Here is a 17,978-nt window from a genome sequence, read left to right as displayed (position 1 = left end):
ACATGAAGCAGAAAAGATTCCCAGAGGTGCTTCTTATCACACCGTGGAGGGATGATCCTGTGGCTAAAGTGCTCCAAGACAATGCCTTCTGGAGGGGATGAAAGAGATTCTTCATGATGACATCCAATTTTGCCACTGCTCTCTTTTCCACAACAGCTTCCAGTGTGTCTAAGGTTAGCCCTGTGATGGAGCAGATTTTCCTGATATGTTTGTTTAGGCATGTTGCATTATTTGAACTCAAGCTGTTTCCCCTGGAGACCACAATGTAGAATAATACACTAACTACCACGGACTAATAGAACATTTCAAGCAAATTTCTGCAAACATCAAAACACCTGATTCTCCTCAGGAAGTACAGGCCTCTCTAGCCGTTCTTTTACAGCACCATTGTGTTGCCACACCAGTCAAGTTTTCTGTCCCCCAGGTACTTGTAGGTCTGCATAACATAACATAACATAACATAACATAACATAACATAACATAAACTGCAGAGGTTTCAGAGGGCCTTTGACCCGCTGAAAGTCCACCACCAGCTCTTTTGTCTTGCTGATGTTAAGCTGCGGGTGCTTCTTCCTGCACCACAAGATCAAGTCCTTCACAAACTTCCTGTACTCCAACTCGACTCCACTATTGATGCAGCTTATGATGGAGGAGTCATCTGAAAATTTCTGTAGATGTCAAGCGCTGGTATTATACTGCATATGCATAGAGTGTAAACTGGAAGGGAGACAGGACAGTTCCCTGAGGTGCTCCCGTATTACACACCAGCATTTCTGACACACAGTCCCCAAGCTTCACAAACTGCTGTCTGTTTGTCAGGTAGACAGGTTAGAAAATGGTGTGATCTGGTTTGGTATTTAAATTATTTTATTTTATAAGCATTTTATTAAGAAGACAGACACTTTAGAATCTTTTTTTTGTTTGTTTGGGAAACAGTGATTCAGCATCTGTGAATATAAGCGAACATTTGTTTTTAATAATTTGAAGATAAATTTTAGGACATAAAAAGAATTCTACTTGAAACATAATGCATTTTCTAAGTAATATGCAGCATTTGTGCATGAATAGCGTAGGCTTGACCTTGAAATGTAAAAGCTACAATATGAGATACCCATTGTCTTTCAATGCAACATTTTGAACAGCTGTTATTGATCTGGGTTTAAATTGAAGAGAATTGTAAAGTCTCTGTTTATAAAGATTCACCTTGAATGTATAAAAAGTTTGTTGCACATTGCTTTGTGTTAATTAAATAATTATTACATTTTTGCAATAAACACCTATCTAACAAATATAATGTTAAAACGAAAGTGCTCTTCTCGAAAATACTAGCCATGACTTCAAGTGAATGTATCATAAAAGGAAATGTCAACGGATGCTGTGGCTCAGAGTACAGACTTATAGGTAAACGAAGAGAAATAATAAATTGCATTAATGAAATCAGTGGCACCATAACTTTTAAGGTACCACCAATCATGGAATAACATATCAAGGCACTGTAAATAGGTAACACATTATGTGTACTGTCCAATATAGGACTATTTTTAAGACACAAACTGGTTGATTATGTATGGTAGATGAAAGTGCATTATGTGGGGGGTGAGAAAATAGAGTCAGTCTGGGGCTGGCATATACCCGCATGTCTTTGGCTGGAGTTTACAGAAAATATATCTGCCTGCGGCACAGGCAATCAATGAGACCATGCCCATTTTCATAATGAAATGGAGACAAACTTGAATGGGAAAATAATATATCAAATTACACCTTTTTAATGATACAGAGAAATGTTGAAAGTAAAATGTCAAATCTGGTAAACCGTGTGCCATATTAACAGACGTGTACTGGACCTTGCCCTGTCATATGAAAATGAATGTGGGTGTGTGCCCTGATATTCACTGTCATCTGATCCAGGCATGGCACCCAATGCTTTTAGCATAAGCCTTGGCTCCCCCCCCCCCCCCCCCCCCCCCACCCGCCACCTTTAGAAATAAATAATGGATGAATCTTTTGAACATGAGTTTATGGATTGTGCTATGTACTGAACTTTCACTTTTTTATTGAGTTGTGTTCTGATAATGAAGAATGACCTAGTAGACTAAAACCAGGCTGAACTTTTTTCCCCAACCAGTTAGCATTGTTGTTATCATAGTATAATTATAATTTTGTATACGTTCTCAATAAAGAGTACTATACATGAATAACCTCAACTGAAAAACTGAAACAAACACTCCCATCAAAGCACATTTGTAAACTAGAGCCCATTCCAACCATTACAGCAGCTTTGGATGCAAAGAAGGAATCAACCATTTCACTAGCAATGCTTACTGATCTTTGTGCTAGACAGTACTAAGAATCAACAGGTAAGCATGAATTTCACTATATGCCCAATGTGTGAAACATGAAATTGGACTTGATATTGCATTTAAGTTTAAGTTCAAGTTCAAAGTTTATTATCATGTGCACAGTAAGGAAACATGTTTCCCTGTACAATGAAATTCTTTCTTTGCTGTCCACACCAAATGCCAAAACCAGCATATAAAGATAAACATAAATAATAAGTAGCAGACAGATAATAAGTAACAGAGGCAACATAAAGTATAAAAACAGAATAGAAGTATAAAGTGTAATGTGCAAGTAAGTGTGTGATGGACAAGTCAAATACAGTTGTGTGAGGTAGATAGAATGAGGTGGACCATGGTTATAAACTCCAGTCAGTTATTTAGGAGTCTAATGGCCTTGGGAAAGAAAGAGTTCTTTAGCCTGGATGTCCTGCATTTCATACTTCTATACCTCCTGCCTGAGGGTAGAAGTGTGAACAGTTCGTGTTGGGGGTGGGGTCCCTGAGGATCGAGGCAGTTCTCCTGCAGATTGGAGAGGGCAGTGGGGCCCTGGTGATCTTCTCAGCAGTCTTTACCACTCTCTGCAGGCATTTGCAGTCCATAGCAGTAGTGTTGCCGTACCACACGGTGATGCAGCTGGTCAAGATGCTCTCCACAATACAGCTGTGAAAGTTGCCGAGGATCTTAGTTGACACACCAAACTTCCTCAGCCTCCTCAAAAAGTACAGCCGCTGCTGGGCCCTCTTGACCAGCTGTGTGGTGTTAAGTGTCTAAGTAAGGTCCTCACTGATGTAGACCCCCAGGTATTTAATGCTACTCACCCTCTCCACTTCAAGCCCTTGGATGAACAGTGGCCGGTGAGGTCTCCTCTCCTTTCTCATGTCCACAATCATTTCCTTCATCTTGTCTGTGTTGAGGATGAGGTTGTTGTCCTCACACCATGACTCCAGACTGTCCACCTCTCTCCTGTAGGCCACCTCATGCCCACCAGTGATGCATCCTATCACTGCGGTGTCTTCTGCAAACTTTAGGATGATGTTATCTTTGTGGGAGGCGACACAGTCATGGGTGAACAGGGTGTAGAGGATGTGGTTGAGGAAAACTGAGGCTCACCTATGCACTGTACAATGATGGGGTGCTGAGTACAAGTCTTTGGATATTCAAAGAAAATACTGCAAAATTTAGAAAGCATTTTGGTTAGTGATTTTGTTTTATTAGTGTTGGTAATTGACTTCTACCTGTTTGATTTCCCCAGTTACAGACCTTGCCTGTTTTTAGACCACGATTCAGGCTGCTCCTTTACTTAATTCATCTCTTGTTCTTTTTCACATTTAATCGAATGTGCACATTTCAACATATCCAAGGTGATCAACATAGGAAAACAACAAACTCAAGTAAATGAGTAAATGAAAAGCAATTGCTTAAAAAGTTAGTAAAATTAACATTGTATAGAGGAGTGTTTCGTAAACTATGGGTCGCTGACATGTTTGTGACGGGGCGCCACATGACTGTATTAAACTAAGTTGAGGTCGTCCTAGTGCAAGTTCACTGGTGAGTGATACATTGGCCTCTGTTTATTGTTTTGGTGGTAGTATGTAAAGCAATGCCACTGATGCATGACAGACAGCCTTCATTTCAATGGCAGAAAAATATAGTAACTATTACCCACAACACCATTTTCCACTTTCACAACCAGTGAAACAATCAAACTGCGACGACAGACAAGCAAAGACACGTGCAGGAATAAGAAGAAAAAGTGACTAATCTGTTTGGCAATGATCTTGAAATGCAACTGTTGTCATCACATGATGCTGTTCTTCAATATCTAATAATATAGTTGATTTAAACAGTATCATCTTAACTGTACCCATCCTTTAAATTCATGAAATCAGATCCTCCCTAGTGCTTGCTTATTTTTACAGGAATAGACTAAAGAGATTGGGATTTTATTTTTATATCTTTGATTTTTTTTTTCTTTTTTACTTGGTACGCTGGGACTGTAACTTAATGATATGATCATTAGCAGAAGTCAAACCTGTCATTGCTAAACTAATTGTAAAGATCTGACAATATTGCTAGCTTAAAGACTGACATAAAAAACAGCTTATATCATTGAAAGTACATTCCCCTCGCAAGAGAAATCGATAGACTGCTGAAGACAATTGTGCATCTGCTGCACAAGTGAAAACATGAATAGCTACACTTGACTTTGCGAGATTAGGATTTGTAACTTTGTAGTGCTTGCAGGTATTAGTGCTTGTACCACTTTTCTATTTTGTGCTTCTGATAGTCAACTGAAAAAGGCTTCATGCTCTTGTGGTAGCTCACAGAGATGAGTTTCGCTAAATAGTAAGATGTAATCTGTCTTGTGGTGCTTATGACATAAAAAACACAGCTATTACTTTGTGAACAGCGGGGTGTTCATTTCAAGCCAAATTAAACTGGACAGCCATGCAAAAACTACAGTGGAGCTGTTACCAGCAATGGTTTAAATATGATACAACAAGGAATTTTGAACAGCTTTCAGTGTTCATTTAATCTTCCATATTTATATGATGAACAGTTAGTCACCGTCCTTCTCATCCCATTTCCTTGTCCCTGGTATTCTGAGGTACACTTTAACAATAATAGTTAGAAATATGTCCATAAAAAGTCTCTAACATCTCTTCCACAGCATCCACTACTTGCTAACCCCAAATTTTGCAGTTATGAGCAGCCCCTTATGAGCAGTTTTATTGACCTGTTGACTACTGTCATAAATGGCCGAGGCCCTTGCCTGGCTGGGACACCTCTGCTATGGAGAGACTGGGGGAGCCACTGTGGACAGAACACTACCTCCCCTGAAACACTAGATGGCAGCCCCCCTGGGTGGCAGCCGTACCTCAGACTCCCGCAGGGCTTCATGGGAGATGGAGTCCGATACAGCCCTCTTGGGATCCGAAGGCGCCACAGCTGTTCCTGAGCCTGTGTGGGTGGTTCTTCCATGACACCCAGAAGCGCTGCTGGAAGTAGGGCAACGAACACCTGAAACACTTCCGGGGTACTTATATAAGAGACCAGTGGACAGTACTCGGTGAGCCAGAGTCAGGTGGAAGATGGACAAAGCTTGCCAAGGAGGAGGGGAGGAGTAAAGAGAGAGAAGAATTGTGTTGTGGGCTCATAAGGACGAGGAAGACTCCCCACACGAGTGAAGAAAAAAATTTAAAACGTCTTTGTTTTTATAAGTGTGCCTCTAGCATCTGTCTGTGTCAGGTTGGGTGGCTGGCAGGCCCCCTAGGGTTGTTACACTATATTACAATAAGTATAGGACAGTTCAGACACAAATTTGATCAGTAAGATATTCCAAACACTAATGTTAAAAAAGACAGTAAATCATTATCAACAATATCAAAAGGTGCATATCACCGTTTAACAAATTTTTGCAAATAATGACCCAAATATCTTAAATGTACATAACTTAACATTTCGAAATGATACCCAGTATTTACGCATGCGAAATACACTTAGCAGATTCATTCTAAATAACAAAGCTGTTTGAAATTCTGAGAATGATAATGATAAACCAGATACATCATATTACAGTTGTGAGACATCCTTTCTACTCTCTGAATAACTATAGCTGGGTAAAAAAAAAAAAAATTGAGCAACTCTGTCTGATTTAGATTCTATTGAAAGGCATGTCAACAAATCTGTGAAATTGAAGGCACTATCCACTTCACTTTGATTTTATTTACTGTGAATATATCCAAATAAAAATAATCTAAGCCAGTGCCTGGGCAGTTCAGCGTTCTCTTTTGATATACAAACACATGCCAATTCAAGTGACCCTTTACATGGCAGCTTTTTTTTTTGGAATTCATAAATGTCTTTCCATAGCTTTGCTTTATACTTGTCTTCTCAAAACTACAGAGGAGAAAACTAACTTCTTATTAAGAATTTCAAAATTTTAAGCCTAGAGCTAAGTCAAATGTTAAATATTTGTGAATCCAGGATGATGACCAAATAAGCCATTTTATTGTTACGATTTAGCAATTCAGTTTCTGTTGTGTCCGCTACTGTGTTCTACTGTACATAAGTCAGTGTATTGGTATGTATAGAGTTTTTTGTTATGGCCAAATGAATAAAATCGGCATGACCAAATAAATGAATAAAGAATTAGGATAAGGAGATCCACAGGGAAATTTACAAGAACAGTCAGCAAACAAGCAAAAGGTCAGTACCAGGAAGGAAAAATAAGAAGAAACCCAAAACATAACATCAAGAGGAAGAGGAAAACTGATCCTTCCTACCAGCAAGTAAGTCCTTAATTGTATTGCACTAATGAACATAACGAAGTGTTTTTTTTAGGAGTGAAAAAGTTTGGACACTTGTGTGTGCCACCATCTTAAATAGGTACAGTATACTGACATAAAAGGTTAAGGGACTACCTTTCCATAGGGCTGGCAATAAGTTTTGCAGTGGCAAACAGTATTATCGCAGCCCTGAATGGATCAACACAAAATGGCAGCAATGAAAAGAAGTAAGACCGCAGAATGGCAGCATAACAATGTAACCCAAATAACAGAAAAAAAAATCGAAAAACTGCAATGTAAGGTGTATATAATGTCCCAAAATGATAAGGCAGTTCTCTCCTTTAGGTTAGTCCTTGTTTTTTGGAAACACAGAGTACTTACTCAAGGTAAAACTAAATGAAACCATATAATGAAATGTCCACAGAACAGCAGCAGTATACTCAGAGTTGGTTAAAAAAAAAAAAAACTTCACCATTCCACTCACCAACTGCACCATAAATTCAGTTTGTGCAGTCTGACAGTGATAGAATTCTGCAATGTACAATAAAAGCTAAAAGATCATCTGAACTTTCGCCAGTTATGCTCAGCCAGTACTGCAAAGCATTTTTCCTTTTGTCTTACTACACACTTTCTACTTCTTTTTGTATATTTTTTTAGTTATTAAATTTTAATGTGCATGTCTATCTGAATTTCCCAGACAGGGATAATAAAGTTCACCTTGATTTCAACCTTTACCTTGACTTTCATAAATGTTCTCTAAAACAGTGGCTGAGTTACTGTGAATTTAAAGAATGCAAAATCAGTGAGCATAGAGGCCCACGTCTTGGGAAAGCATCCAGGAGGGCGAAGTTACTGAAATGTAGTATTGATGTACATTTAAATTGGTGTTTGTCTTTTGTAAATTTAAGTTGTTTTTTTTTTTTTGCAAACCTACTATTGTTGACGGTGGGGATAGGATACTTTGTGTTCACCATAATGTAACAGATTCTTATAATGAAAAAACAGCATCTATTTATTTACTTAGAATCACTTCTCTTTGGCAAATAATCAGATGTTTCTTACGTCTGATCAGCCAGTCTCACCAGAGGCTTATTGAACTACAGCATAAAAGAGACCACAGATAAGTGTGAATACCATTCTTAAAGCTTTAGCCCTTTATGAAGTGAAAAAAAATGCTTACAATTATTTAAGCTCTGCCTGCTGCTCCTTATCCTCGTTTTATTTGTGAGATTAGGAAATCAGCAAGACGCATAGCAAATCAGATACCGTTATTCTTAATGCAGCATTCCTCTTGATATCGAAGCTGTCCAGCTGAGTAATTTCAGAGTTGCTGGTTTGTGTGACAGAAAACATAGCAATTGCTTACTGGTATTCACTGTCAAGGTCATGCTGCAATGACCTGAGAAACCATTTATTTTAAAAATGAGATACATGGGACAAAACTGTTTGTTGTGCTGAAAACATGTGTCATTGCCAAGTTATATATATATAAAATACAAAAAAATGAAAATAAAATGACTGGAGAACAATAATAATAACAATAATAAAGACAATAGAAAATCTACAATAATAAAATAATGTGGATCCAGTAAGCTGAAATCATATACTGTAAGTACAATTTAAATACACTACACAGTAAAACAATACCTAAGAATAGAGAGAACTCACAGACATTTGTTGTTCTGTTAAAATGTTACAGTAGCGCACCCGAAATAATGCAAGTTTACTACATTTTGTGTTAGACACAATTAAAAAACAAGATATTGGTGTATTTAACACACTTACATTTTGGTCTTCCTTCATTTTAATGCATATATCCATTTGTAGTGTCACACAAAATTACTTTAGATTAGGTAATTAACCTGTTTTATGTTTAGCATCTTTTAGACCGTTTACATTTCGGGGTTGAACAATGCAGCATTCTCAAACTTACTTTATCCACATTTTCTGCAGTTTGGTAGGTGGGAGCCGGCCCCTGCAGAAGCAGGCACAAGGTACTAATAAGCTCTGGACAGGACATCAGTCCTTCACATAGCCCACTCATAATTCACCAGTTAAACCTAGCAGATACTGTACATCTTTGGGGAGGTTGGAGGAAAACATGATGAGAACATGCAGGTTCCACATGCACTGGGTGAGGTATCATTTACTGTGTATCACCAAGGGCAAGGGAATGGAATCCATTTCTGCTTTTGTGATGTTTGATTCTTAGCCAATAAACTATTGCAGGGCACACTATGACCTCAAAGTGTTTTGTTCCAGCTAACCAGAAGTTATATTTCAGCTGTAAACAACCACCTTACTTAATTGACCTTTCAGCTTAGTGTCATTTTTGTCTTCATTTTGTTCTGCTTCTTCTCACAGATAGTAGTTACCACAGATATTGCTTCTGAGACCACTTGTCTGCCTGAAGTGTCTATAGCTGGAGTTACAGCACACTTCTATTAAAAATGTGTAAAAGGCTGTTGATTTCTAACTTACTACAATAAAATACTGCAGCCAATATAGCCCTGCAGGACAGTGGCACATAGCCTTCAATATAAAATATACAAAAAAAAGAATAATCAGAGCAAATATAATGCATATCCTGTTGTTCTACTTAATAACACTTTTAGAAGATTTTACATGCTGCATTCAGCTCTGGTAGAATTTTAAAATTCATGCTACATTCAGATATACGGTACAATATTCAAGTTTACAAACTTCTTTCATACATTCTCAGCTCTTTATAACACTGGCAGATTATAAACAGTATAAATAATCAGGTTACCAGATCAGCAGCCCAATGTGGGTATCATGCAGGTTAAATCTCCTCATCTCAAAGAGGGAAAATATCTTCAAACCCTTAAGACCAGCCTTGTGTCTTTTTTATTTATGTATAATCTCTTTTTTATTTATTGTTATAGTTCACTGCATTGTAAATTCCTTGGCAATATAAAGTTAAGTATACATCTGAATTCTGATTTAAAGTTGAATACATAATGTGGTTCAAGAATTTTGAAAGCAACTAATGCTCTACAGTTTAATAACAGAAGCATACTTCAGATTAGCATGTAGTACATGCAATGTAGTATCAGTTCAGTATCAGGAATGAGAGTGGGGTTACTCTTCATATATATATGTTTATATATAAATATATTTATAAATTATGAAAATCTTTTATTGTTGTGTCCTCATCCTTATCTAATAGATAGATAGATAGATAGATAGATAGATAGATAGATAGATAGATAGATAGATAGATAGATAGATAGATAGATAGATAGATAGATAGATACGTTATTAATCCCCAAGGGGAAATTCACACACTCCAGCAGCAGCATACTGATAAAAAAATATTAATTAAAGAGTGATAAAAATCCAGTGCAAGTTAAAAAATGCAAGGTGGAGAGTGCGAGGCCTCTGTCTGGAGATGATACTGTTCAGTAGATGCAGTGAATTCTCCATGATTGACAGAAGCCTGCTGAGCGCCCGTTGCTCTGCCACAGATGTCAAACTGTCCAGCTCCATGCCTACAATAGAGCCTGCCTTCCTAACCAGTTTGTCCAGGTGTGAGGCGTCCCTCTTCTTTATGCTGCCTTCCCAGCACACCACCATGTAGAAGAGGGCGCCCACCACAACTGTCTGATAGAACATCTGCAGCATCTTATTACAGATGTTGAAAGGCTATACTGCTTTTCAACTTATTAATACAATTTTTAGTGAAAAAAATAGCAAAAGACCTCTTTTGGAATTGATGATATTTACAAGAAAAATAAATGTTCATGCTCTAAAGGTGCAAGGGTAAACATTTCTGATAAATAAAGGTAGCCCACTGTGAGTGAGTATGGATGAGTATGTGAATGTGCCATACAATGAGGTTGGTTCCTGATAGACTATACTTCAAACAAGAGGAGCTGTGTCATGTAAACATATGCAATTTTTTCTGTGTGTCTATTTGGCTGTTGTCATTACATCTAGCCTTTTTCTTTTTATTTCAAGACAAGACATTAATCAGGGTCCCCTAATGGAGCCCAAACTCTTTTGTTTTCTCCTTATATATTTTTACTATAAAAATATAGATAAATTCATTATCATCTGGGTGTACACAGGTTAGCCATTGTCTCTCAACAGTCCTGGGCATTCTCTGACATCATCTGACACCACCTCCACCTCCACCTATGATTTCTTTGGTCTTCTTTTTGACATCATCCTCTCCACCTGAATCGTGGAGCACCTTTTCACCCAAATATCCTCATATCATTCGCTCCACACACCCAAACCATCTTAGTCTGTTTCTCCTCAACACAACATCTACCACCTCCACACCAGATTCTCTTACCTCAACATTTGCCTTCTTCTCACTTACTAGCTGACTAGAAATGTTGTCAATTTGCAGGCAACCTAAGAAAAGGAATTGTCGCTAATGGATCAATCTCGTGAGGCACAGAAAAATCCAACCTCCAAATGAGAAAAAGAAAAAAAAACAGCCCTGTTGTTATGCATTTAACTATCAAAAGGGTGATGTTGGTGACGGTCGGTGGTTGCAGAGCAGTGCAGGTAGTATGCCCAACCGCAGGCTAACAGCAGTTTGGTTCAAGTCCCACCCTGTATCCCTTTTTTTTCTTGATCTTATTTATGGTTTGTATACAAACATATTTATCAATGCAAGTAAGTGATATCAAAAATCAGTTTATTATACAAAATTATCTCTTACCGTTGAGATATTTTCTACATTGTTCTACAAAATGTAGGATATTCATAGTTCACAGTCATTATTTCTGTTTCTTTTGCATTAAGATGTGCATTTATTTTATCTCTATATCATCTGGATATAACATTATAAATGAATAACATAATTTGTTTTCCTTTGAACTTTCCATTGCTGTCTTTTGTATTCTGTAATTTAAATTGATTATATTTTTAATGTCTCTTAAGAAATCAGAACCATCATTGTCTCTATCTATCCTGCAATGTTCTTTATTAGTTTGCATAACTGGCTTGCTCCAAACACTTAGTCAGCTGGGAGTTAAAAATTATTACTCCAAATCATAAGTAGATTATTAATATTCTATATATTTATCTGTTGCAATGTAAGCTATCATATATATTGCACAAAATAAATGAAATGGCTTGCATAATGTAAACATTAATTGCATATATAGCATATTTACAGATATTTATATATATATTTTATCTATTGTATGTACAGGAGATATGGGGATGCAGAGTTGCTGCCTCACTGATCCTGTGCACTAGTTTTGAGTAACATGTCCAGCTTTTGTGTACATAGGAAGGTTTTCAACCACAATGCAAACTTTGGTATGTTCAGTTAACTGTCTACATTAAGTTGTCCCTGTGTGATTGTGGCATCCCGCTCATTTCTGCTAGTTGACTTGTAACCCTGCTATGTTATTTATATAGATTCATATGAATATATAAATATGATATACATATACTGTATAGACTATATATATATATTAGCTGTGTTAAATCCATGCTGTAAAAGCCCTGGCTCCTAGAAACAATGGATTCTGGCACTTCAATCAATCAATCGCATTGGTTGTTCATTAGCAGCTAAGTGAGGTTCTCTTTCCTCAGTGGTTTTTTATTTGCCGATGTGCTTGCCTTGCTTGTGTATTAGCAGCTAAGTGAGTTTCTCTTTTCTTGACGGTTTTATTTTGACGACAGAGTCTATTTCTTGGCGCTTCATGCTGTAGCCTCTCACTTCCACACATGACAGACAGACACACTCATACTTCCACATGTAAATGTTTATATATACGATGTATATAGTGAAGTTTTTGAGACCCTGTAAGTCCCCCAGCCGTGCGGTGCTCTGAAATTCAATGCAATATCAATGCAAGCAGGGATTTCTGGCCCCATTACTCCTTGTTTGCTATGACTGTGTATATAAAAGTGGTTGCTCCAATTTGAATAAAGACACTGACTATGCATGTTTTGGTTGGAATAAAATTGTTTTTCCTGAAGTCCGTGTACTCGGCGTCTTCTCTTGGGTTCAAGACAGTGACTCACTCCTCACAATGTATACATATACACACACATACATACTATATGACATCTGTATACACACACACACACTTATAGGTATGTACACACACGCATATTCATACTACATGACATCTGTGCCTTACAATTACACTAACTGTTGCCTCATTTCTGACTAGGCTGCTGATAAGATAAAAAAAAACCCTGAAATCTATGTAATGTGTAATATTCAAGGATTCCATTTCACTAAACAGATGGAGCTGCTCATGTCATCATCAAGGCAGCCTTATTTAAGCTGACAAATGTAAGCTGGAACAGTTTCTGAATTGTTCATAAATGTAGTGCTTATGCATCTTTTCATCCGTAAAAAGGTAATGTGATTGCAGCCATGGACCATATTACTAATAAGAATAGTGAAGATGTTGAGATTTTAAGTTTACTGCAGAAAGGTTATGTATCCACTTTATAGAATAGAGTTCTATTAACAGATCTATCACTCATAAAATGTTATTCTATATTGTCATGGAAGCATGTATTATCATAACATTTTAAATATGATATCTTTTCCTAAATAAAAAGACTGCTAACTTTTTATCCATTTCATGAGCTTCTTCATTATTTTTTTTTCAAATTTTTATGTGCTGCCCTACTGAATGCAAAACTGAATAACTAATCCCAATAGATCACCATTCATAACCTGTGCTCTTCTGAACGGTGGATCCCAACTCTCAGGAAAAGACAATAGCTATGGTTCTTTATAGACAGTACGCATTGAACAGGAAAAGTCTTCCATAACTCCTAGGAGCACTCTGATGAAACCTTTATGGCTCTAAGAAATTTCCATCCGTCCATTTTAAAAACGACATTTTCACCTTTTATGGAGACAACATTTAGTGACTGCCGATTATCTGAAGAGACTAGATTGACTCAGAGGTCACTTCTCATTTGATAACTTTCTTTTGTTCTTATGTTGACCAGCAGGTCAGCCAAACGAACAACAAAGTGGATGTTAATAAAATGCTGTAAAAAACAAGCTTATAAGGCAACTTATTTTTGTGCCTATGTCTGTATCTTGTGTTTGCTCCTGACTGAGTCAACCCTGATAAATATGAAAGCATCTTTATGGTTTAATAAATTTCAAATCCTGTTTGCAAAATCCACCTTACATTGGGGTATACTTTTGATAGAGTACTTGTAACATAATGGCAGTGACTCTGCCTCAGACACAGTATGCAGCCCAAAGAAAGCCAGTTCTTGTGAAGGATCTTGGGCTAGTGCTTGTTATAGAAAGGTGCTATATGAAATAAGACTTGCTTCTGTTTGGAACAAAATCTGAATGGGGTTTTGAAAAATTAGCAGACGAAATGCAAAAATAAGATTTTCTATTTACTAATTCTTAAAGGATCTAAAACTACTTTCCATTTATTGTGAAGCACATCACAGAGATAGATAGATAGATAGAGAGAGAGAGAGAGAGAGAGAGAGAGAGAGAGAGAGAGAGGAAAAAAAGGCATCACTTGTATGAACTTTGCTAGCTGTGTTTTGGACCAAACCTTTTTACGTTATTTACACTGGCAATTGTTTTGTGTCATTCTGACTTTGGGCACAATTCATACCACACCTGCACAAGGTAGGATTTGACCACAGTTTTGTTAATAATGGCACTTTAGACAAAAGAAGGTGCATATCCATGGACAGCCAGCTATATGCTCTTTCAAACTTACATAACATGTAAAAGATGGCTATTATTATCATAATGTCAAACACATCCATTTAAAAAAAACTGAACCAGAAGTATATTTTAGCAAATAAATTTGTAAAAAAAAAAAAGAAAGAAAGAAAGAAAAACCGATGGTCTATCCTGATATGTATCTCTCTGTCTGTGCTGTAGGGTAATTTACTACAGATCTTGCTGTTTAGCACATTAATGAGTAACTCAGCAGAAGGAATGAATAACACAAATTGCTCCAGAATTACTGTACTGCACTAAATAAAGGCCACATACTGCATATTGTGATTATTTATCTAAGAGCTCCTATCTTTTTATTTGTTAAAAAAGTGAATACTGGTAATGACCTGGGCAGTTACTAACAATTATTTAAAAGCCTCCTTTGGTCACTTACCTCTTATACTTTAATCTTCACACTGACTCAGAAAGATGTTTATGGCAAAAGCATTTACAATAACAAGTAAAACCTAATGATTTTAGTTTGCTTGCCAAATCATTTAATATGAATATGATCAAATTCAATACTATATGGAAGTCATAAATACTTAAAATAAAGGCTGGACTGCTTAGAAAAATGAAAGTAAAATATAAAAATGAAACTCAATTTGAATGCCTCTGTGAATATGATCTACTAGTTAGCAAGCAAATTGGCTGCTTTAGTAACTGGAACTGGGAAAGATAAAAAATAATGATGCTGAACAACGCCAGACTCCTTATCCTTTCCAAATTTAGAGGTAAAATATAAGTTTAAATGGAGATCATTTACTGTGTTGCATTTAAGATGTGAATATATTGTATTATCAACGATATTGAAATGTGTACTAAATCACAACGAACAATTATATGAATTGGGTTCCATACAGCTATGCATTTGTTCTTGTAACCTGCTTATCTGGTGCGTAGTGATTTATTTTCCCATTACAAATGGAATATTAAGCAAACCTGCACAGACTAGCACTCCCTCGCAGTGCACACCAGCACACTGACATCGGGGTGAAACGAAGCTGAAATGTACTTGAACGCTCGCGTCCTTGAGATGAGTGGAGAACGCGGGGTGACCGGATAAAAGCTAGGCAGGCACGCGGACAACGGATAATCCAGATCGGCCAACATGGCAAACTGCTACATGTCAACTTAAACTGCATGGGTATGAGTGCGTTGAAGTGTGTGATAGTGTCAGCGCCGGTCCAGGATCGCGGCATCGGCGTCGAGCAGTTCCGAAGTAACGGCGTACACTTTCGTTCATTCCACCTCAGGCACACGGGAGGCCGGAGGTTATCCCGGCGGCACTGGTAGCAAAGTAAGCAGCAGCCTTGGGCGAGGCGCCTGCTATAGGACACTCTAACACACACACATTCCTTCGGACTGGGCCGGTCAACCTAAACACGCACGTTGAACTGCCAGGCAGGCGCGCTAATGACTGTGCCACGATACCTTCCACAGTTTCCAGTTATAATTTAATTCAGATATATGTAAACTTTACTGCAGTATATAGCTAACCGGCTAACGTGCCGTTGAAATCGTGCTCGCTACCGTATTAAAAACGAGATGTATTTACTTTTAACTTAGATGTATATCCAACCATATATCTCTGCGCCAGTTTACTTTAATGCCGAGTTGCTGGTATTACTTAAAAATTACGAACAAAGAAATGATTCACGACCTCTTCTGATAAACTGAGGTGGCGGAGAATAACAACGCCACGAGAAAGAGAATAGTGACCTCTAGTGAAAAAATATATATGACTAAACAGTTCTGAGTCTACTTTCATTTAAATAAGAGCACGTTTAAATTTAAAATCCAATACGTTTATTTTGAAATGAATGGCTTTGTGCGGAGTATTTGCTTTAAAATGTTGTCGTTTCTTATTTTCCCATATATGCAGCAACAAAGTTCAGAATTCTTTATTTCTTTCTTTCTTATAGCCTTAAATTTCCACTGACACCTATGTCTTTAACTTAATTTCATATTTACAAAGAGAAAAAAAACAGATATTTCTTCATCTGAAAATGACTACAGGATAAATGTGTAAATGAAGCTCGTTTTGCGCGCAGTAACTGACGCTCAGCGAACGAGAATCGTAATAAATTTCCCGAAATAGTGTGGATGGAAAATGTAAATGTGCACGGCGATATAGCAGTTTTGATCCTTCATTTATAAACATTAAACAAAAATAATAGAACGACATAAGTGTTGCTATCATCGGTGCAGTTTGCTTGTGCACTGCTATGTCTTTTATTACGTGTAAACACGATGTGCAAAAACGCAAAAATTGCATACAAACTCGTAACCGTTTGTGCCACCTTCCTTTCTAATGGCACGAGTAAAATGGACATTGAGCTACCGGCTTGCCCAGTACTGTGAATTATTAAGTGATCACATTTATAGTACACGTCCGGAGACGCAATAAAATAAATTGAAGTACAGTAATTAAAACTGCAGTGCAATATATAATACGTTTGTTCTCAAGGGGTGAATTACACAGATTTGTGGTATTTAAATTTACTGCATAGTTTCATTTACACGTTATTTGCAAGAAAGTAAATGTTTGTAATTTATAAAGGACTTTTGACACTACGTTCACTGGAGCAGTGGCAAACGTTGGCGATAAAATATATGCTTACTGCCACTATTTCTTACTACAGAGAGATGCTTAATTGCTATATACTGTAATCAAACACCAGCTATGAGCAGACAAGTCTACCGTTATATGACTTTAAAGAAAGGGCTTGCAGTAACCATGCATGAACGATTTAGTTACAGCTCACTGACACACACGCATACACACACATATGGATATACAGTATATATAAATATATGTATGTATACGGATCAGCCAATATGAACTTTATTTAAATTGTAAGGTAATCAATTACCATGCAAGCCTTGGCAACTACTCTTAAGTGTATTCTGCACTAAAGTAAACATGAATGAAATGTAGTAATGAACTCATCAAAGGAATCATATAACACTGCTGATCCCTTTCTTATACGCCACACAGTCAGACGTATTTTTAATTTAAGAACGCACGTTTTACGCTTAACAGGTAAGTATGCAGGCAGAGCTGCGTTAGAAGTACTCACAGATATTAGCTGCAGGTGCAAGGCTGCAGACACCGAACACCACGAGGCTGAAGATGCAAAGCGAGTAGTCAGATTCCATCTTCCCCACCCACGAGTACATATTATCCGGAATAAGGTAATCCGTTTGGTACAAAATATGTCCAGAATTTCCACTGTTTCGCTGTCCGTAGGACTGATTTCTGCACTTTACTCAGGAGCCAGGGCAGTGGTTGAAATAACAATTAAGACACTCCCCTCACAGTGGCTCTTAAAGAGGTAGCGGCTTTCTCTGAGTTTTCTTGTTGGGAACGGAGAACTAGTCTGACTGCTCAGGCTGAAGTTCAGGTTCAGCACTGGCTGTGTGGACAGCTCCGCGCAGCCTGCCGCATACTCAAGTCTCCACCCAATGAGCGAACACGCCTCTGGCTGACTCAGAGCTCCGTTGTTTCGGCGCCTCTGAAAACATACATTGGAATAGAGCGATGCGAGTGATTCAGGATTCCTTCATTCAGAATTTATCATTATTTCCAGCACAATTTGTCAGGAACACGGCCATTAAAATAAGAATAGA

General features: G+C 37.5%; 1 protein-coding gene across 1 annotated transcript in view; it reads right to left on the bottom strand.

The window, feature by feature from the left end:
* cntnap5b (contactin associated protein family member 5b) overlaps positions 1-17,743 on the bottom strand; it is a 544,617-nt gene extending 526,874 nt beyond the window's left edge. Inside the window, exon 1 of the mRNA XM_028807238.2 lies at positions 17,429-17,743. Within this exon, the coding sequence (XP_028663071.1) occupies positions 17,429-17,528 (100 nt within the window). The 5' untranslated portion in view covers positions 17,529-17,743. The remainder of the gene's footprint in view (positions 1-17,428) is intronic.
* Between the last annotated feature and the right edge of the window lie 235 nt (positions 17,744-17,978).

The sequence above is a fragment of the Erpetoichthys calabaricus genome, chromosome 8 (assembly GCF_900747795.2).
Source record: "Erpetoichthys calabaricus chromosome 8, fErpCal1.3, whole genome shotgun sequence".
In the NCBI taxonomy this organism is placed as follows: Eukaryota; Metazoa; Chordata; class Cladistia; order Polypteriformes; family Polypteridae; genus Erpetoichthys; species Erpetoichthys calabaricus.
The sequence above is the reverse complement of the archived record's forward strand: the minus strand, read 5'-3'. Positions and strand labels throughout refer to the sequence as shown.